This window comes from Vicugna pacos, chromosome 11 (genome assembly GCF_048564905.1).
Source record: "Vicugna pacos chromosome 11, VicPac4, whole genome shotgun sequence".
Taxonomy (NCBI): Eukaryota; Metazoa; Chordata; class Mammalia; order Artiodactyla; family Camelidae; genus Vicugna; species Vicugna pacos.
Genome location: NC_132997.1, coordinates 50,213,043 through 50,236,440, shown reverse-complemented (window position 1 = coordinate 50,236,440; position 23,398 = coordinate 50,213,043). Strand labels below are relative to the sequence as shown.

Below are 23,398 nucleotides of genomic sequence, written 5' to 3'. Positions count from 1 at the left end.
GTTACAAATGGGTGAGTCAACAAACCTTGTTCCCATGTCACCCAGCTCCCTAGTCCAAAAACAAGCCTGTGATACTAAAAAGAAGCTAATATAGGGTAACCAGCCTTCTCTACTCCGGTGGATTACTCACTCAATGAATTCCGTTTTACACTGCTGTAGCATCTCACATGTCTGCTGGATCTCTTGTTCACTCAAAAGCACCAACATTCCAATAGTTAGGTGAAGCTTTTTAGGATTCTGGAAAATGGTGCTATCAACCCCATGATCCTGTCACCAAAGGGAGAAAAATAAGTTCAGTCATACAAAAGCAAATGGTAGGAACAGAATTGAGTGCAGAGAAATAAACCCACATATTAATGACAGATGGATTTTTCAACCAGGGTGTCAGGACAATTTCATGGGGAAAGAAGAATCTCCTCAAAAAATGCTGCTGGGAAAACGGAATATCTATATGCAAAAGAATGAAGCTGAGCCCATACCTCATACTATACACAGAACCTGTACCAAAATGGATCAATGGTATAGAGCTAAAACCATAAAACCATAAAACTCTTAGAAGAAAAATAAGGGAAAATCTTCATGACCTTGAATTTGGCAATGGAGTCTTAGATATGACACTGACAGTATGGGCAACAAAAGAAAAAATAGATCAACTAGACTTCACCAAATTTTAAAACTTCTGTGTATCAAAAAAGATACTATCAACAAAGGGAAAGACAACCTACAGAACAGGAGAAATATTTGCAAATCATATATCTGATAAGGGTTATAAAGTGCCCATAATACATAAAGAACACTTAACAAAACGCAACAACTAAAAGACAACCCAATTTTAAAAAAAGAAAAGGAAAAGATTTGAATAGACATTTCTCCAAAGAATACAAATGGTCAACAGGCACATAAAGATGTTCAATTTCTTCAGCCATTTAGGGAAATGCAAATCAAAACCACAATGAAGGGTGTGGGTACAACTCAGTGATGGAACGCATGCTTAGCATGCATGACGAGGTCCTAGGTTCAATCCCCAGTACTTTCACTTAAAAAAATTTGTGATTAAAAAAAAAAACCAAAACCACAATGAGCTACCATTTCACACCCATCAGGCTGGCTATAATCAAAAAAGTAGAAAACAAGTGCCGGCAAGGATGTGTTTCACAGGTATGGGATTCCCTTTTGGGGTGATGAAAACATTTGGAATGACACAGAGCTGGTCGCTGCACAAGAGTGCTACTGCACTAAATGCCAATGAATCATTCACTTTTTAAAAACTGAAGTATAGCTGATTTACAACGTTGGAATCATTCATTATAAAATGGTTAATTTTATGGTACATGAATTTCATCTCAATAAAGAAATATTTTTTAAAAAAGGAACTGGTAGCCTGACAGAATGGTACGCCCAGGAAAAACAAACTGCTACCTAATTGTATATTCTAAGAATATCTTTTGTTCCTCATCAGCTTTATTCATTCCAGAGCAACTGGGCCTTTTATGGGCTTCCTGAAAGATAATATACTGTTTATAAAAAAGTTTCTATCTTAGCAAACACTGCAGTATTTTCAGGTAAAATATTTTGTGTTAAGAACAAATTGTCCTTAGCAAAGAGATGAATGAAAAATGAATTTGGAGAGATAACTAGACACTGAGATTGTCACATCAAATATGGTCATCCTATTTTGGTATCATCAGTCCTTGCACTTTAAAACTTTTGTCTCTAGAAGCAAAAAATGTAAATATATTCATGAATCCCACAAAATACACTTAACATACAATTAACCATTTAAAAATACAATTTAGTGGTATTAACACTATGTACTCACAATGCTGTGCAACCACCATATCTCTTTAGTTTCAAAACTTTTTCAGCACCCCATAAAAACACTTCATACTTACTAAATAATCACTCATTACTTCCCAACCTTCATTTCCTGGTAAACTCTAGTCTGCTTTCTGTCTCTTTGGATTTGCCTATTTTGGATATAGCATATAAAAGGAATTACACCATTTATGACCTTTGTGTCTGGCTTCTTTCACTTAGCATGTTTCTAAACTTCTTTCAAGTTACAGCATATATCAGTACTTCAACCTTTTTATGGCTGAATAATATTCCTCTGTGTGCATATAATACAATTTGTTTATTCATTTATCCCTGAATGGCCACTTGAGTTGATTCCATCTTTTGGCTATTATGAATAATGATGCTTTTAAAACATTTGTGTACAAGTTTCCACATTGACATATGTCTTCAATTATTCTGTATATATACTAAGGAGTGGAAATGCTAGGTTCTATGGTAACTCTATGTTTAACTTATTGAGGAACGACCATTTTCCACAGCAGCTGAACCATTTTACATTCCCAGAAGCAACGTACAAGGATTCCTATTTCTCTGCACCTTCACCAACACTTAATATTTTTCTTTTTAAATTTTACTATAGTCATCCTAGTATAAATTGGTATCACGTTGTGATTTTGATTTGCTTTTTGCTATTGACCAACGATGCCGAACATCTTTTCATGTCCTTATTGGACATCTGTGCATCCCCTTTGGAGAAATATCTATTCAAATCAAATGTCTTTTCAAATCCTATGACTATTTTCTGTCTTTTTACTAGTCCCATGTCAGATCATGAATCCATTTGAAGGTAAATAGGTTTCAAATTTCATTAAATTCATTTTGCAAATGAGGAGAAGAAAAAATGTTGAGGAGCTTCTCCTCCACAGGAGCAAAGGAGGAATTCTATCTTTGAATTGCAAGTATCCCATAATCTGATCTCTGGACTAATAAACAAACCACCCTAAAGGCAAAAAAAAATTATTTATCAAATGCACATAGCTTTTACCCTATACTAGTTTGCTTAAGACTGCCTAGTTTTCGCCTTGGCAACAGGAGTTATTATTCATTTTCTAAGCATTAATGGAGCTTGCGCTATTTTTACACCTGATGAGTTTTGTGATTCTACACATCAACCCAAATTGCCTCATGTAATGAAAGTGATTTTAAGGAACAATCAACTTTAAATGTGTCAAGGAAGACTAAGTACAATGCTTATTACCCCAGCTGCTGTAAACCAGGGCAGAATCTGTCACTTTAGAAAGGCATACAAGGTATTAAAAAGCACCCCCAAATGATTCCAATTTGCACACCCTCCCAAAAAACTCTAGTTGAGAACTGCAATAAGTAAGCTAATATTTTTTGAGCCCTTACTCTGCCCCAGGCATTTCCTATGTACTTTAAATAGACAAACACCCTATGAGCGAAGTAGCATTATCTACATTTTACAGATGAGGAAATTGAGGCACAGAGAAATAAAAGCCACTTTCCCAGAGTAACACTCCTAGGAAGGTATGAAGCCAAAATTCAAATCCAGGTAGTGAGACCTACACTTTTGATCAATATTACATTGCCTCTCTAGTAACAACTGCCCAGAGGATGCTAGAACAACATGGCCATTACCCAGAGGCAAGGCCTTACACATTTCAATAAAACAAATGGGCCTGATCACCAAGCTAGTCCTAAAAATGAGGCAAATCTCATAATTCCATGAAAAGAAAAGTAGTTTTAATACTTGCCTTCTCTGAGACACGAGCATCAAAAGCATGAACCATTAAAAAAAAAAAAGGATTAATTGAAGTGGATCAAAGTTAAAAACTTGTGCTTCAAAAGACATATTAGGAAAATGAGAAGGCAAGCCACAGAGAAAAATTATTTGGAGAAAAATATTTGCAAATCATATATCTGATAAATATAAATATTTTTTAAATTTTTAAAATTTTTAAAATTCTGTTATAAAATGATATACAATCCAATTTAAAAAATGAGCAAAGTATTTGAATAAACATTTCACCAAAGAAGATATACTAATGGCTAATAAACATATGAAAAGATGCTGAACATCATTAGTCTTTTAGGAAATACAAACCAAAACCAAAATGAGATATCACTTCACACTCATCAGAATGACTATAATTAAAGACAGACAGTAACAAGTGTTGGTGAGGATAAGGAGAAACTGAACTGCTCATACATTGCTAGGAGGAATGTCAAATAGTGCAGCCACTTTGGAAAACAGTTTGGCAGTTCCTCAAAAAATTAAACATAAATTTTCAATAAAACCCAGACCTTTCACTCCTAGGACTCTGCTCAAGAGAAATAAAAATGTTGTAGGTCCACATAAAGACTTGTAAGTGAATTTCACAGAAATACTATTTATAAGAGCCAAAAAGTGGAAACAATCCGAATGTTCATCAACTGGTGAAAGGATGAAAAATTTAGTATAGTCATACAATGAAATATTGGGCAATATATACAGTAACAATATGAATAAACTACAAAAAACAATAGCTACAATAGCTAAGAAAAAGAAGCCAGATGCAAAAACTACGTATTTATGTGAAATATCCAGAAAAGAGCAGATCTATAGAGACTGAAAGATGAATGGTTCCCTGGGGTAAAGGCTGGGACCACAAACAGGCATCAGAGATTTTTTTGGAGTGACAGAAATATTCTAAAACTGGATTGTGATACTGATTGCACAACTCTGCAAATTTACTAAAAGTGATTGAACTGTACACTTGAAATGGGTAGGGTTTTTGGTATGTAAATTGTACCTCAATATGGCTGTTAAACATAAAAATGTGTATATGCCTTTTCTTTTTAAGAGCATCCTAGCAAACCTGAAACAAGTTTTCACCTATAACTCAGCCTGCTGAGAGCTATCCTCATGGAATTTTACTTGATCTCTGATCAACTCTTATTTGACCCTTCCTACTTGATGACTTCCTAAAGGTCTATCAATCTATGTTAAAAACACCATGTACACAGAGTTATCTTTGTGCATGGTAAAGCTGGTATCTCAAATCACTGAGACAAATGAGTTTTGTTAATAAATTATATTGGGGCAACTGGATAGCCATTTGGAAAATAAAATAAAATTATATCCATTCCTTGCACCACAAACCAGAATAAACCTCAAATTAAAGAAATGTTAAAAAATCAAACTATACAAGAAAACAACATGAGTAAATTCCTCTTTAACTTGAATGTAGAAAAAGGCCTTCAACCTAAGACTAGGAATCCAGATGCAATAAGAGATAAGACCATTAACTTTGATTACTTAAAAAGAGAAAACTTTTACATGGCAAAAAAATACAAGCAAAGTCAAAAGACAGACAATACACTAGAAGAAAATATTTGCAAGATATATCACAGATAAAGGACTAATATCTCTAATATATACAGAACTTTTAAAAATCAAAGGAAAAATAACTAAAAATGTTATTAAGCAATAGGCAAAAGACATAGATACTTTACAAAAATAAAGATATAAAAATATGGGAAGATGTACAATTTCACTTTTAAAAAAAAAGAAATGCAAATTAAAACTACACTGAAGACCACTGCTCACTCGCCAAACTGACAAAAATTCAAAAGCTTGACACTCTATTGGAGAGGCTGTGAGGAAACAGGCCCTTTCATACGCTGCAAGTGGAAATGCGAATAGTACAACCCCAACAGAGGAAAATTTAACAAAACAAAAGGTACACAGGTATTCATCCTTTGACCTAGTGTTATGGACTGAACTGTGTCCACTCAAAATCCCTATGTTGAAGTCCTAACCCACAATGTGACTGTATTTGAAGATAAGGCCTTGAAAGATTAAGGTTAAATGAGGTCATATAGATGAGGACTTAATCCATCAGGACTTGTGTCCTATAAAAAGAGGATGAGATACCAGGGGCACATGCACACAGAGAAAAGGCCATGTGAGGAGGACACAGTGAGAAGGCAGCCGTCTACAGCCAGGGATAAAGACTTCACCAGAAACCAATTCTACCAGCACCTTGATCTTGGACTTCCAGACTCCAGAACTGTGAGAAAATCAATTTCTGCTGTTGAAGTTACTGAGTCCATTGTATTCTGTTATAGTAGCCCAAGCAATCTAATTCTCTCAGCAATCCTACTTTTAGGAATTCATTCTGAAGATATATCTCCAACAATATATATGTGCACAAAGTTAGTCACTACACCATTACTGCAAAATAACAAAAATATCTATATGTCCAAGTACAGAATATTCGTTGAAAACTATACATAAACACATGTATAAACTGATAATGGAGTGATTTTTCAAGACATAATGTTAAATGAAAAAAACAAAGTTCAGAAGAACATATGGTACCATTTGTGTAAGAAAGAACAGAAAATAAGAAAATAAGTTACAAAATGGGACACAGGACAAATAAACTAGAAAGCAATGAAGTCAGTTACCTACAAGGGATGAGGAGAACAAGTGGACGGGATACAGGAACGTGTGACACTTCTGAGTACGCCCTTTTGTACAGTTTTGACTTTTGGAAGCATGTTGATTGTCTACATATTCAAAATAAAATTAAATCAGTAAGGCTGGAACAAGGACCTACTGTACAACACAGGGAACTATATTCAATATCTTGTAATAATGTATAATAAAAAAGAATATGAAAAAGTATAAATATGTATATATAATTGAATCACTTTGCTGTACACCTGAAACTAATACAAGACTGTAAATCAACTATACATCAATAAAAAAAAGAAACAAAACAAACAACAACAACAAAAAACAAGAATAGGAAGGGGTAGGGGAACCTAAATTTGAAAGCAAACTAAAAATGAGCTCAACTGCATTTTAAATGGATACCAAATCCACACTAGAGGGGGTTAAAAAAGGGAGAACTAATCCAAGTAACGTATGAACATAATATTTGACTTCACATCTATTTTCAGTGGGGGAAGGGAGAGAACTGTAAACAAACCCTAAATTCTTTTTAGTAGGTCTAATTCTTATAGATGTATGGGCAGAGCAAATCAAAACCTATTTTAAATGTATTAAAGGATTAAGCAAATGAGTAAAGGTTTTGGTGCTGGAAGCCAGGATTCCTACTGTGGAAGGAGGGACATAAAAATATAGAATGGGAGGACAGCAGGAAAGAGCCCTGTGGGGACGGACTGCAATCAGGGGTACTTTTGTGATTTCTTGATTTCTAAAATATGTAAATGCATGAATATGTACATATGTGTGTATACATATACATATTTCCTAGCTCTGTCTACTAAAAGGGCCTAGAAGCGCAGACATCCTGAGCATATCTAACACCAGTGTTCTGTCTCTAATACCATTTCCCACTCAAAGGAACCAGGGTTCCTTTGAGGAATGGCTGATTCCAGGGCTGGGACAGGGAAGTACAAGATAAGCTTGCAACATCTTGTTATGTCAGAAAGTATGGAAATACTCAGGGGGTTGGGGGGACAGGAGGAAGGCATGTCACCAACACTGGAGTCAGTTTGCAGGGTCCCTCACTGGTTAAATTAAGGACAATCTGAGCACTAAAATAATTAAGAAAAGTAATAATTTATAAACTATTAAAAAATAGGAATGTATGAGTCTATATCAATGATAGAGAGTGAGATGATAAGAGAGGGTTGTTTCTTACAGTAGAATACTGACTATCAACCAGCAAATACAGAGAAAACACTAGAGTTGGAAACTTTAATTTTTCAACCATCATAGCAAAGATTGGTTCAGGTACGAATCATCAAAGAATGCTAAATCTATGGGGAAATTTTGTTGAGAAGCAGAATATTTGCATTGTCTTAAAATGTCTCCCCTCAGTTTACTGATTTGAAAGAAAAATAATAGTAGCTATTCAATGAAGAAATTAATCAGTACTTTGACTGGATGGTATAAAAATTAACATTATCAATGAAGGGTGTCATATCTAGATGTGATATATCAAGACATATCATCATTTATACAATGTTCTAGCCAGGAATGTACAACTTCAGTCTACTCATGAGGAAACATCACATAAACCCCAAATGAGAAGCATTCTTTTTTTTCTAAGTCAGTGTCAAGACAAAGACAAAGGAAGGCTGTAGAAATGTTCCAGACCCTAGAAGTCTAAAAAGACACGACAACTAAATACACCACCTAATTCTAGACTGGATCCTATACTGGAGGGTTAACAACAACAACAAAAAAATGCTGTAATTGACAAAATTAAAATGTGGATGGCAAATTAAAGTATCAGTGTTAAATTTACTGAAGTTGAGAATTATATAATTATTATGTAAAAAAAAATTCTGATTCTTAGGAAATACACATCAAGGTATTAGGGGTACAGCCATTCATGACATATGCAACACACTTTAAAGCAGTTCAGAAACAACAACCAAAAAAAGAGGGAAAAAATGATAAACCAAATAAAGAATTAGCAATAAGTGAATCTAAGTAAAAGGTACAATCCTTAAGTCTTATAACTTCTGTAAGTTTAAAATGATTAGTATCCTATTGCCACTATAACAGATTACCACAAACTTAGTGATTTAAAACAACACAAATTTATTATCTTACTGCCTAGAAAAAAGAAGCTCTAGAACTTTCCTTCCATTACGTTACTTTTTGGGAGCCTACCACTTTAGTCAACTTGAGTTCAAAACTAGCCACAAAAATACTGAATGCTGGGAAACAAAACATAAAGAACACAAAAGAACAAGGAAAGGAACAGATAGGTTACCTAAAAGGCCACATAATCTGAGTCATAACAGTTCAGTCTTAAACGGTATTGGAGATTTATAATACACTATTGGACAATCTTTTAGTAAATGGAGAAACACTCTAGCTTTTAACCCTGCCTAGCAATGTCATCTATGAAGAAAAGCTTTTCTCTTACTGAATTATCTAAATTTAATGTGGAACCAAACAATCTTCAAGGCAATGGCATAAGTCTCCAGAGTCACTATTTTTCTTTGCTTGGAATATATCATATTCCTACCCACAAGCCTCTTCATTGAAATGAATAAAGGCCAACAACAAATTCTTTACTCCAGGGGTTTAATTACACTGGGCCCTGCTCCAAGTTCACCATTACTGGGAGCTGGAACTATTTTACTTCATTAGGTTGGCCACCCAGGCTGGCGCCAGAAAATTCTAATGGTGGTGACCTTCCACCCAGCAAGGAGAAGTGAAGGGTGAAGTAAAAAGAATTCCCTAGGGCAGTTCTATCTAGGCTGGGGGAAAAAGTGTTTGTTTATGGCTAAGTCACATCTATTTGCCTCAGTTTATTTGTTAAATAAGGTCTCATTTAAGGAAAAAGTGCATTCAAAGCTATCTCCATAGACAGTCTCAGCCACAGTTCAGAGTTCAAAGCCATGTTCTAACTCAGCAGTCCCAGGTGCAAGACCTTAACTCTTTCATTCAAACCACAGCTCCATGATTTTCCATTAGCAATCACCACATCATCACAGGCCCTTCACTGATTTCACTTTTAATCCAGCATTGGGCTCCACAGGGATAGAACTTCTAGCAGTGCTACTGGCATGAAAAATTAACAAGAGAGAAATCTACAAATGTCAAGCTTGGGGGAAAGGCCGGGAGAGAGAAGTATGGATTAGCCCACCATGAAGCATTCTCTCTGCTTCCTTAAAGCCCCAGTTAGAACCCAAATCATCCTGTCCATGCAGATGGAGTGTGACACAGGCACATCTGTCAGAGCTGTCAGCTAGCAGAAGGAAAGCCTCTCTTCAGACTCAGACCCCAAAGGCCATGCTCTATTACACGAGCGTTAAGAACACCGATGAATCTGATCCGAATGGATAGCTTCCAGAATGTAAATAATTTACAGCACTCTGCCTTCACAGTACCTGCTGAGAGCCAGAGACAAAGGAATAATCCTCAAATCATATTCACATATATCATCTTCCAGGAACTCCAAACATATCAAAGGTTTGGGATTTACCTATAAAAGGCTTTTAACTTGGAATACAGAGTAGGGTTCCAATTCCAACTCTGTTATGAACTAGCTATAATCAGGCAAACCATCTCACTAGACTTCAGTTTCCTTCTCTATAAGATAAGGGAGATAATTTAATTTACCTAAGTCAAAGGTCCTATAGATTTTTCACACGCTCCCAAAAACCTATAAATAAGTACAAAATAGGTATTTGTGAGGAACCCATCAATTCACTTCCTGATATTCAAAGGAAAAAAGGAAATAAGCACAGAAGCCTTACCCATGCTCATTATATTTTTTTCTTTCTGCATGGCCAAACCCCAGAAAACCACTCCTGGGTGGATGATGTAAACCTCATTCACATAGGGAAGTTATTCATATAAGGCAGACTGGTAAAAAGAGCATTTGGCTTTGCAACCAGACAGGCCTAGGTTCAAATTCTAATTCTGCCACCCAACAACAGTGTGCCTGCTCATTGCTCTGAAACTCAATTTCATCATCTCTAAAACAGATATTTCCTTCTCAGGGTTGTTCTGAAACCTCTGGCACATAGTAGTATGGAGTAAATACAGGCTTCCCCCCTTCTTGTTTTTTATATGACTACACAACACTCTAAACAAATGCCATCTTTACTCTTTCAAAGCACCATCAAGAGCTAATCATAATCAGGCTCTGCTGAGTCATTTCTCTTCTTCAAGAATGTTTACAAAAGCTGACTTTTATTTCAGAGTCTTTATATATGTTATTAATAAAATACCCTGTTAAGCTGAATCAGCTTCAGAAAACAGGGTTTTGATTCTTCCAACTTAAAAATTCTATCCAGACATAATTACAGGAAAATAGAGAGGTTCTTAAAAACAAAGGACAAATATTCAAGGATCAGCTTTTACACTGACCAGAAAAAACAAAAACAAAAACAAAAAAAGTCTCACACATTGTCTAAACATCCTTATCTATTAAAAAGGAACAAAAAGCTTCTCCCCTTCACCAAGGGATACATCTCTCTTATGTCAATGAGCACAATAAATAGCTAAACCTACTTTTCTAAAAGCTTAACTATTCCTCTGTAAATTACTTGTAAGCACTAAGTTAGCAATCCACCTACCAATCTGTATTCATTCCCAAAGACAGACAATGACCACTCAAACACTAATGATGAGTAAATGGTACACCTCCTCCTCAAGTCAGACCCTCAGCTCCTTCTTGATGACACACTTTCTCTCACCTCCCATATGGTAATCCACGGTATTACTACAACAGCTAACACACAATACTATGTGCTGCGCTCTGTTCTAAACACCTTAAATATTAACTCATTTACTCTTCAAATCAACACTAAAGGTGGTACTATTATCATCATCATTTTAGAGAAGACCTCCAAAATAACCCGGGAATATATTGCCTCCTAAATATGCCACAGACTCTAGTCTTTTCTTCAAGCGTCATTCGTCTCTAACTGGTAGCCGTCTCTGGTACCTGACTCTTTAACTCTCAATCCCTCCTCCATACTGCCTTCAAAGCTATTTTTTCTGCAATGTTAAGTCAATCACATTAGCCTCTACTTAAAATCTTTGTCAGTTCCTGACTATCTATAAGATACATTCAAAATCCTTAAACCACACATGATGTTTCACTACCTGGATACCATTCACCTTTCCACTCTTAACTCCTGTCTCTTCCCTACCCTGCCCACTTTCTAGGTTGCAGACTTAAACTCCTCACTCACCCTTGAACACAGAGACTGGAATACCTCCATACCTTGCAAGTGTCAGTTCCTCTGCCCAGAATGCTCATCATAAAATACACAGCCTGGCCAATGGTAGGCGTTTAATAAACAGTGAGTGAGTGAATAAAAGATAAACACCTATTCACAACAACCATCTCCATCCAAATGGTGCAATACATGAATCTTACAAAAACATCTCCTTTTCTTACTTTCCTACCCAACATTAGAACTCAGGAGTTCACATTTATCACAACCAGAGATGACAGGCACACCTCACGTAATTGTGCTTCACTTTGTTGTCTTTCACAGATACTGTGTTTTTCACAAATTGAAATTTTATGGCAGCCCTGAGTCAAGCAAGTCTATTGGCATCATTTTTCCAACAGCATTATCTTTTTAATTTTACATTATTGAGTTATAGTCAGTTTACAATGTTGTGTCAATTTTCAGTGTAGAGCACAATTTTTCAGTGGTACATGAACATGCATATATTCATTATCACATTCTTTTTCACCGTGAGCTACCACAAGATCTTGTATATTTTCCCCTGTGCTATACAGTATAATTCTGTTTATCTATTCTATATATACCTGTCAGTATCTACAAATTTGGAACTCCCAGTCCATCCCTTCCCACCCCCTTCCCCCCTGGCAACCACAAGTTTGTATTCTATGTCTATGAGTCCATTTCTGTTTTGTATTTATCAACAGCATTACTTTTAATTTAGGTATGTACGTTTTTTAGCCACAGTGCTACTGCACACTTAATAAACTATAGTAAAGTATAAAGGTAACTTTTATATGTACTAGGAAACCAAAAAAAAAATCACATGACTCACTTTATTGCAATATACTTCACTGCAGTGGTCTGGAACCAAACCTACCCTATCCCCAAGGTATGCCTCTATCCCATCTTCATTCTAAATTACTTTATAAGATAATTACAAATCCTGCAATTCCCCTCGTCCATGAAAAATCCTAAATTATACTCTAAGGCTTTCACATATAAATTTGCTTCTTCAGTGAATAATACTAAATGGAAAAAAATAATCCTAATTGGTAGAAAAGGGACAAACCCCAGATCCATTAGCCATTTCTGCCCAGTGTCAGCCTTCACACTACAATATAAGCAGAATTATGCAGTTTCTATTCAGGTTCTCCATGCAGCCTGAGAAATCCCCTGTTGCTTCAGACAGATCTGTAAGCCCTCAGAATGCTCCACCAAACACAGTTTTGAATTACTGTTTTTCATTACTGATGTGCTTTCACTGGACCCTGCTGTGAGATAAAATGGAATTATAGCAGCATTACTAGCTATAGACAGACGGAGAGATATACAAGGTTTTAATATACTTTGTGAACTTGCAGACAGTGAGACATCTTTGAATCTTAATGCAAGAGAGGAAAAGAGTGAAAAAATAAGGTGCAGTTTATCTGCAGATCACACAGATGAAAAATATCTTACCAGTGTCTATGAGCAGGTAAATCCTACATTAAGTACTCAGGCTTAGGGAGCTGAAGCACAAGGATGATGGTGATAATGTTTGTAGTCAAATATCGTTTCTTATATAATTGATCAGCACAAAGGAAGGTGACTTCAGGAAACGCTATTCTAAAAGGTAAAGTCACAGTTCCCTTCGAGAGTCAAAGACAAACATGCTGCCACACAAAGAGAGAAAAGAAGGCCACTATTTCAAAGGAAGAAAAAAGAAGTTCAAGGAAGGGTAAAGGAAGGACAGGATGAGACCTGGGAGTAGAAAAGTTGTCTGTTGTATCAAAAATGTGACTTTACAACAATGTTTTAAAATAAGCATTAATAGCCATCAAAGGCAGAATTTTAAGAATGATCCTCAAAGATCCTCAACCTCATATAATTCCCTCTCTTTTGATTGTGGATGATTTTTAAAGATAAAGAATCTCACCTCTTTCACTCCTGATTCAGAAATGAAGATGGATATCCCTATTGAAAAAAAACCTCCTTTTAAATAACATCTGATCCATATAATATCTTTTTTCAACAATTAGGTAATAGAATATGATTTGGATAGAATAGAATAGAATATCTTTTTTTGCCTTTTTTTTTTTAAATAGAGGTACAGGGGTTGAACCAGGACCTCGGGCATATTAAGCATGTGCTCTGTCACTGAGCTATATCCTCTCCCTCTGCTGCTCTTTTTTGGAATCCTCAAATACTGTGCAAATTAATTCTAGTCAAGGATGGTCCCAATGAAAATACATGCTTAAAGATTGGTACAATTGGTTAAAAGACAAACAACCATCAAAATACCTTCAATTTAAACAGGCTTTTTTTCCATTCCCATAATTTCTCACAGTGACTCCCAGAATTAATTTCATCTATTTGTTCTACTGGGTTGTATAAATTAGAGCCATTACTAGGTCCTACACAACTTTGTATCACCTCCCCTACTTCACATGGTGGCACCCACTAGCTATGGTACGTTGGGAAAATTATCCTCTCTAAGCTTCCATTTCAATTTCTTAAGTAAAATGGAATATCAATATCTACCTTATAACAGATGGACTGGAAGTTAAACAAAATAAGCCAAGAAGGCACTAAGAACAGTGTCTAGCACAATGCAAGAGCTCACCAATTATTTGTTATTTTATATAACAAATCAAGGTCAATTAAGTGAATAAAAATAGTGGTAAACTCAACCTTAAGATGTTACAAATTATTAGAAGAAAACACATATGAATGGTAGCATTATTCATAATAGTCCAAAAGCAGAAACCCAAACATTCATCAATTGATGAATGCATAAACAAAATGTGGTATATTCATACAGTGGAATATTACTTGGCCATAAAAAGAAATGAAGTAATGTTACACGATAAAACATGGATAAACCTTGAAAACATTATAAATGAAAGATGCCCAGAGACAAAAGGCCACATATCATATGACTCCATTTATATGGAATATTCATAACAGGCAAATCCATAGGGATAGAAAGTAGATGACTGGTTGTCAGCAGCTGGGAAAAGGGGGCAATGGGGAGTGATAGCTTAATGAGTATGGGGTATCTTTTTAGGAGTGATGCAAATATCCTAGAATTAGATAGTGGCAATGGTTGGGTAATATAATGAATATACTAAAAACCACTGAACTATATACTTATGTTATACGAATTACACCCTAATTTTAAACTGTATGAGAATGTCTCCTTTTATCCAAGAAGAATTAAGTCCTACAGGATTAGCCTCCTGCCATCAATAACTAGAAAGCTAGATAAAATATACAAAACAAGTGTTTTCAGACACTGGGTAACAGAAGGTGCTAGACTGACTGAGCCCCATCTTAGCTTTCTGAATGGAGACAATTTACAGACAGTGGCACAGAGTAGGGAACCCAAACAGAACCCAGTGATCCCAATGAGTTGAGGGGACAAAAACTGGAATTTGGGAATGCAAGGCAAATAAAACTTGCAGGGCCAAGCACTGAAAAGGAGGATGTCAGGCAAAAAAAAAAAAAAAAAAAAAAATAGACTCCGGAAATCTGCATAAAGTTCTCTTTGAGACTTTGGCTGAACAACAATCTGCACATCATAAAGTGAAATCCACAAGACCAGATTAAGAACAACTACCTGGGAGCTGTAAGTCTAACAATATCCAAAGCTCAAGCAGCAGGGAAACACTCAATTTCCCACGAGCCAAAGTGGAGACACCACTCTTGAATACACAGAGCACTGAAAAAAAGATTCCAGGAGGGACACACGTTAGTAGTAAAGCTAGACTAGCTCTAGAGTAAGGAATACTCTAGATCTGTCCTTAAAAGGCTTTAAAAACAAGCTTTGGAATGATTATGCTGATTCACAAATAACTATCTTCCAGAATGTTTCAGATTCTCTAAAGGAAAAAAAAATTTTACTCTCAACAAATTCACAATGTTCAGCATCCAACAAAAAATTACCAGATATACCAGCAGAAAAATGTGACCCATAAGCAGGTAAAAAAAAATCCACCAACAGCTATAGATCTTGAATGCTACGATGCTAATGGAATGACTTTAAAATAGCTACTATAAATAAGCTCAATTATTTTAAGGAAAATGTGAAGATACAGAAGAGCGAAAAGGATAATATAAAAGGAGAAACTAATGGAACTTCAAGAGATAAATATAAGGGCAAAAATAAAAATGGGATTCACAACAAACTAGACACTTCAAAAAAAAATCACTGTACTTGCAGAAATAGCTACAGAAACTATCCAAACTGAAGCAGAGAGAGCGAAAAAAAAGTCTGGAAAACAAAACAGTGCTTCAGTAATCTGTGTACTAATATCAGTTGGTCTAATATAAGTGAAATTAGAATTCCAGAGAAGAGGAAAAGGGAAGAGAAAAGATAATTAAAGAAATAAATGCCTAAAAAAAAAAAAAGGAAATAACGCCTTAAAAGTATCCAAACTTGGAGCAACATCAGCAAGATGGCACACTAAGAAGATCCAGGCCCTCGTTCCCTGGTAGAAAACACCAAGCGAACAATAATATACAGACCAAAGCAGCCTTGGGAGAACTCTAGAAACCAATTAAGAACCTGCAACAACCCAAGCAAATGCCTAACCAAAGGAAAGCTACACTCAAAATGGTAGGAAATTTCATGTTTTCTGTCCACCCCTTGCCCTACCCCTTCCCTAGAACGAGTAGGAGGAAGCCACTCAATTTCTGCTCCTCCATCAAGGCAGATAGGAAAGAGTGGAAGTGGTTTGCAATGTTCTGGCTTATCAGGAGCAATCTGGGCAACATCTTGACTAGATGTAACATCACTTGGGAAAAACAGATGAACATCATATGCCCCTAGGTGTGATATCCTTCGAAAGATACAACATCACCTATGTAGTACTCTGAGAACATCAAGTTCTCTAAGCATAGCATCAACTTAATCATGAGGAAACCTAAGACAGACACCAAAAAGTAGATGTAAAACACATATCTGATAAAGGACATATATCTACAACCTGTAATAATTCACAATAACTCAATAGCAAGAAATAAACCCCCTCCAAAAAAAAAAACACTTAAATGGTAAATCTTATGTTATATACATTTTACACACTAAAAAATTAATAAATAAAGAGAAACTAAAGTACCACCAGCAATAACAACAAACAAATGGGCAAAAGATTTGAACAGACACTTCACAGAGGCAGAGACACAAATGACCAACAAGCACATGAAGAAATGCTCGGCAGCATTACCCATCATGGAAGCGTACATTAAAACCACAAGCCACCAGAGCACGGTTACCAGAGTGGCCAAAATCAAAATAAGACAGAGACCACCAAATGTTGGCAATGAGCAACCTAAACTCTCATACATTATTTGCGGTATGAGAGGTGCAACCACTTTGGGAGTAGCTGTGACAGTTTTCTGTAAAACTAACCAGATATCTGCACTTAATCCAACAATTATTCCCCTAAGTATGTACCCAAGAGGAATAAAAACACATATTTAACACAAATATTTCTACACAAATGATAACAACTTTATTTATAACAGCCAAAGACTAGAAACCACCCAAAGTTGAATGGATAAACAAATTATGGTGTATTCATGCAAAGGAATAAACTCACCAATAAAAAGAAATGAACTACTGTAATACACATTGACATGAATGGTACTCAAAGTGTTACGCTGAGTCCAAAAAATTCACAGAGATTTTCATGTAAGTTTTCATTTATATGAAATTCTAGTGAAGGGAAATCTAATAATAACAGACAGCAGATAAGTGGTTGCCTGGAATCACTGGTAGATGAGATGGCAGGGAGTGGAAGTGACTGCAAAGAGGTCCAAGAGAACTTTTTGGGGTGATGGAAATGTTCTACATCCTCTTTGTGATGGCTATTGCACTGCTGTATATGTTTCTCAAAATTCATCAAAGTGTACTCTTAAAACAAGTGCATTATATTGTCTGTAAGTTACAACAATAAAGTTGATTTTTAAAATAAAATGGAAAAACAAACTATCAAAAATTTAAAGTTTATATTCCCTTAACTCATGTATTCTACTTCTAAGAATTTACCCTAAAACGTATCCCAAAGAAATCATAAGCCAAAGACAAAAAGATGCATTTACAAAAATGTTCACTACAGCATTATTTAATAGAAATAATTTCCTTTAATGGTCCATCAAACGGGATTGATTAAATAAGTCAGGATAAATTCACAGAATAGAATACTTCACAGCAATTAAAAGCAGCAATTATTAGATTTATATGTCTTGACCTGAAATGTGTTCAATCAAAATGGCAGTTTCACAACAATGTGTGTAACATAATTCTATTTTAATAAATGTATATAATACATACAGATGTATATTAAAAAATGTTTGAGCCAACTTTATACCAAGAGATATCATCTTTTTTTCTTTGGGGTGGGGGGAAGTAATTAGGTTTGTTTATTTATTTATTTTTTAGTGGAGGCACTGGGGATTGAACCCAGGACCTCATAGATGCCAAGCACACACTCTACCACTAAGCTACACCCTCCCTCATCTTTTTCTTGTAAGTAAGAGAATGTTGAGACCACTTCTATTTTAGAGATGAAGAAAACTCTCGTCAGAGATTTCAAATGAGTTTCAGAGGAATCAAAGCAAGACCGAGTGCCACACCATATTTCAGGAAATAACTGCTATCTCAATGAACAGTTACATGTTCTCCAAAGCTGCTAGAAGGGAACTCTCCTAAGTTGGAGGAATAAAAGCAGAAAATGCCCATGTGGTTTTAGAGCCTGTCTTCTAACATCAGAAATGAAAATTTACTAAAAATTTCCTCCATATAATAGGAAGATAATGGCCCCTTACTTATTTACTCTTGCATGCTGTGCTTCCTTCCCTGCTGTTATGAGGACCTGATTTAAAAGCAGGAAGAAGACAGTATCAGTATGCAGTCTCCCTGAAAGCAGAAAGGAAGTACTGCAGACTGATTAAGGCTAGCGTGACAATCATAGTGCCCAATCTTATCCCAGCAGAGTTAAAGCAATCATTCCAGTATTTGTTCCCTGTCAGCCCATGTCAGGAGCCAAAAGAAGAGTGAGAAAGCGAAAAGTGAGAAAGCGCGCACGCACACACACACACACACACACACACACACACACACACACACACACACTCTCACTCACTCACACAGAAAGAAAAAGGTTAATTTATTACAATCTGCTTGTCGCATACAAAGTATCTGTAGTACTGGGGCGGGGGGGGGGGGGGGGGGGAATCACTGAGCTTCAATAAGTGGTATTTACAAGGTAACACAATTTCAAAACTTTCCAGTACCACCGCCACAAAATTTACCAGACCACACTGAAGCTCCAGTGTTCCTGATCTTCTTCTACCCCACCCTCCACTCCCACTGATGATGACATCATCTTGCTATGAAATGTTAAGATGAAAAAAGATATTCTGATGGTTTACTAATGACAATTAGTAATATTCTGATGGTTTACTAAGCATATATATTACTAAGAATATACATAGATAGATAGATACAGTATTTGACTTTGTATATGCCAATGAAGTCACTTAAAAATGGATTATACAGTTCTATACTGTCTACTCACATTTGCCCAATCTGAATCTTTTCACCATCATAGCCTTCTTAAATAATCAAGCTTACCAATTCTCACCTCCTGTCCCACAGAAGTACTTGGACTCTAGTACTTCTGTATCTGCATACCTATACCTCGCTATGTTCTAACACAGAAGACCCAGCTTGAGGAACATGGATGGGACAGACAAGAGAAAGGAAAGGAAAAAGGGGAAAAGAAAAAGGAAGAAGGGAAGAGAAGAGAAGGAAGGATCTTATAAAAATTTTCACCAAAAACATGGTCACTGACTTTGCCTACAACTATCGAAGATAGTTCTCCTCTACTCTGAATACTCCAAGTAATACTAATAACTTTAACCAGCCATAAAAATAGCAGGAGGAACAGTTATCATTTATTAAATGCTTATTATGTATCAAGCACTATGGTGAGTGCTTTGTGTTATATTATTTAATCCTTCCTGCAATTCTCCAAGGCAGGCTGTAAAGATATGGAGAGGTTAATTTGCCCAAGTCTACACAGATTGAGGACCCCAGAATCAGACAGAGGACCATCTGTCTCAAGAACCAAAAAAAAAATATTAACCACAGTTCTATTTTACTCCACATGCTTTTATTCCTGTCTTTACTACAAGATTGAGAAAACACAGCATGGCCAGCCATATGCAAAAAAATGAACCTCAACTTAAACTTCACACTTATACAAAAATTAACTGGATCACAGATCTAAATATAAAAAAGCAAAACTACAAAAATTGTAAGAGAAAACCTTTGTGACTTGGGGTTAGGCAAAAAGTTCTTAGACATAATATCAAAAGTATGATCTATAAAAGAAAAATTAATAAATTGGACTTAATCAAAATTTAAAACTTTTGCTCTGTAAAAGTCACTGATAAAAGAATGAAGAGATAACCTACACCTGGGAAAAAATATTTGGAAATCACAGATACTTGAAGGGACTTGTATCCAGAATACATATAAAAGAACTCTCAAAACTCAACAGTAAGAAAATACTTTTAAATTGTGCAAAAGATATGGACACCTCACCAAAGTGGATATAAGGATGGCAAAAAAGCACATTAAAAAGATGTTCAACATGATTAGCCATTTGAGAAATGCAAATTAAAACCACAGTAAGATATCAATACTTACTATTAGAACGGCTAAAATGAAAACACCACTACCAACAAATGCTGGCAAGGATGCAGAACTGGAATTCTCTTATGTTACTGACGGGAATGCAAAGCAGTACAGGCACTCTGAAAATTATTTGGCAGTTTCTCATAAAGTTAAACATATACCTATCATATATTCCAGCAATTCCACTCTTGGTGATTTACTTTAAAGAAATGAGAACTATCTTCACATAAAAAGCTGGAGACAAATGTTTATGGCAGTTCTATTCTTAACTGCCCAAAACTAGAAACACTAATGAAAGGGGACAAACTACTGATACACACAACTTGGACGAATCTTAAAGGCATTATGCTGAGTGAGAAACACCAGTCTTGTAAGTGGAATCATACAGCATATAACCTTTTGAGACTGGTACTGTATGATACCACTTACGTGACATCCTCAGGAAGACAACACAACAGTGACCAAGATGAGATCAGCGACTGCAAAAGTCTGGGGTGAGGAAGAAGAGACTGTAAGCAATAGCATGAGGGAGTTTGGAGGGAGTAGCACTGTACTGTATGCTGAATGTGGCAGGTGGCTACATAAATCTATACACGTGTCAAAATTCATAAAAATATACACCCACAAGGTACAGAACAGTGTGTATACTAGGATGATTGTTTCGTGTCTTGAAATTTTTTAAAGGCTATTTCTATACTACATAGACACTTATGTGTTGATATGTCTATCGTTTTTTTTTTCAGTTCAGAATTAAAAGAAACTGTCAGGAATGGATACCTTTTTTGGTAGAAGACATTTGCACTTTTCTACAAAATGAGCCATTTGGTACTCTTCATATTTTTTCTTTAACTTTTGTTTTGTTCTGTTTGCTGCTTACCATGGAGCACTTCTCCAGTACTTCCTCCTGGAACTTCAGAAATCGCTCCTGAACCTCAACTTCATTGAGGAAGAAGGCAAGGAAGTGAGTGAAGGGCTGCTTTCTTCTAAAAGTGAGCAAAAGAACATCAATCCGAGTTCGGGCTGAAATCACACCACTGCGATGCTGGCCAGTGATTACTACAAGATAAAAAAAAAAAAGATTAACATGCCCAAGGACCATCAAATGCTTGTGAAATAGGTGACCCCTTGATACTGTTATCTCCTGGGGAGCTGAAACTGTTCTGAATGTGCACATAATTATGAACAGGCAGTAGTACCAAGGATAAGAAAGCTGCTAATGAATTCAATCTAAGCAGAATAAGGTTCAAAAACAGAATAATCTTAAGCCCAGCTGATACAGCAGAAAAACAAGTTCAAAAGCTACAAAGCAATTCCTCATACCTTGTTGGTGTAACTGTAAAATTATGTAGCTGCTATGGAAAAGTTTGGCAATTCCTGGAAAAGTTAAACAGAGAAATACCAAAAAGCCCAGCAATTCCACTGCTGGATAGGAACTCAAAAGAAGTGAAAATAGGTATTCAAAAAATTCTTGTACAACTGTTCGTAGCAGCTTTATTCACAAGAGCCAAAAGGAGGAAAAACACAAATGTCCATTAACCAATAAATGAATAAAAAAAGTGGTATCTTCTACACTGAAATATTATTCAGCAAAAACAAAGGAATGATGTATTGATACATGCAAAAACATAGATGAATCTTGAAAACATTACGCTAAGTTAAAGATGCCAAACACAAAAGGCCACATATGTTTCCATTTATAGGAAATACCTAAACAAGCAAATTCAGAGTCAGAAAGCAGATTAGTGGTAGGCAAGGGCTGGAAAGTAGGGAGGAAGGGGGAGTGACTGCTTAGTGGGTATAGGGCTTCCTTGTCAGGTGATAAAAATGTTCTGGAACTGGATAGTGGTGATGCTTGCATAATACTGTAAATATACTAAATGTCACTGAATTCAACATTTTCAAGTGGTCTAAATAGTAAATTTTATGTTGTATATATTCTACCATAACGAAAAAAATCAAAAATATATCACACAGAGATTCAAATAACAATAAAAAACTAAGAGCAAAAAAAGTCGAGTTTTCTGTTATGTTAATTTTACCTCAATTTTAAAAAATACTGTGGCAAAAATTTTTAGTAATTCACTACAGTAAAAGAGCAAATGAGAATATTCTATAATATTATACATGTCTACCCTACATATATGAAAATAGAAAGTTGAAGTAAAAATGTTTTTCTATATCTGTATTGTATGTATAGATATCAAACTTCCATGTTTTTGTATAATTTGGCCTTCTTTGATCTGGGCTGTCTATAATATAAATGAGAACAGGGAGGAAAAAAGCCACAAAGAGTTACACCAGAGTCTGCAAAGAAAAAAAAAATCATTTAGGGATTACACAATCTTTGTTTAAGCAGAGATTAAACCTCTAAGTTCCAGAACGGGCAGTGCCTGGCTCAAAACAGGAAGTAAGAAAAGGTACAGAAGATATGAACAATGAACAAAACTGGCATTTCAACAGATTATTTATTAAAAAATAAAGGACAGACTTCTAAATGTAATCAAAACATTGAAACATTAACCGTAATTGTAGCACAATGTGCTATGTACTTTCAAGGCCACAAAGTTTGTTCCTTCCAAGCAACTACAGAAGTTAAAGAAATAATTCCATTCATTTGTCCTAATATTTTCCATTAAAGCACTTGAAATTTTCTACAAGAACAACCTATCTATTTCTTAATAAGAATGAAATTATCACACCCATTTTGTTGTAGAGAAATAAAATGGAAATTTCTAGGAAAAGAAGTAAATTACAAATTAATTAAAAGAAAACCTAAGAACTGTTTGCCTAAGTAAAACACTGACATAAGTGATAACCAAAAAATGTAAGAAGTAGAGATACAGTATTTTCTAACATTATTTATATTTTCAGAAAGACTACTTTAAGAATTCAGGAAAGGGAAGTATCCCAACAGGCATTCAAACACTGAGCTACAGAATTACTGATAAAGAAGAGTTCAAAGGCAAACTGGGACAAAATTAAAGGAAAGTAGAAATTATAGTGACCTCTGCCAGGGACTGAAAATATGGTGAGAAACTAGAAGGAAAAGAGATGGCAGGGAAGGAAACTTAAAATTCACGTTTAAGTTTTATTTCTGTAAAAATTTAGTATAAAATACTAAAATCTATCCTTCTTCATTAAGAAAGTGGTTTCGTCGAGAATAAGACAAATAAGATGTTTTCTTTTTTTTTAACACAGAAACTGTAA

At 35.5% G+C, this 23,398-nt stretch overlaps 1 protein-coding gene across 3 annotated transcripts in view; it reads right to left on the bottom strand.

Annotated features, from left to right (window-relative positions):
• The window catches only part of ASCC1 (activating signal cointegrator 1 complex subunit 1), an 80,427-nt gene that overhangs the window by 48,099 nt on the left and 8,930 nt on the right, over window positions 1-23,398 (bottom strand). For all 3 annotated transcript variants that reach the window (XM_006212861.4, XM_072971346.1, XM_031682273.2), the window contains exons 5-6: window positions 21,069-21,247; window positions 131-267 (exon numbers count right to left, since the gene is read on the bottom strand). In XM_006212861.4, coding sequence (XP_006212923.1) covers window positions 131-267; window positions 21,069-21,247 — 316 coding nt within the window. The remainder of the gene's footprint in view (window positions 1-130; window positions 268-21,068; window positions 21,248-23,398) is intronic.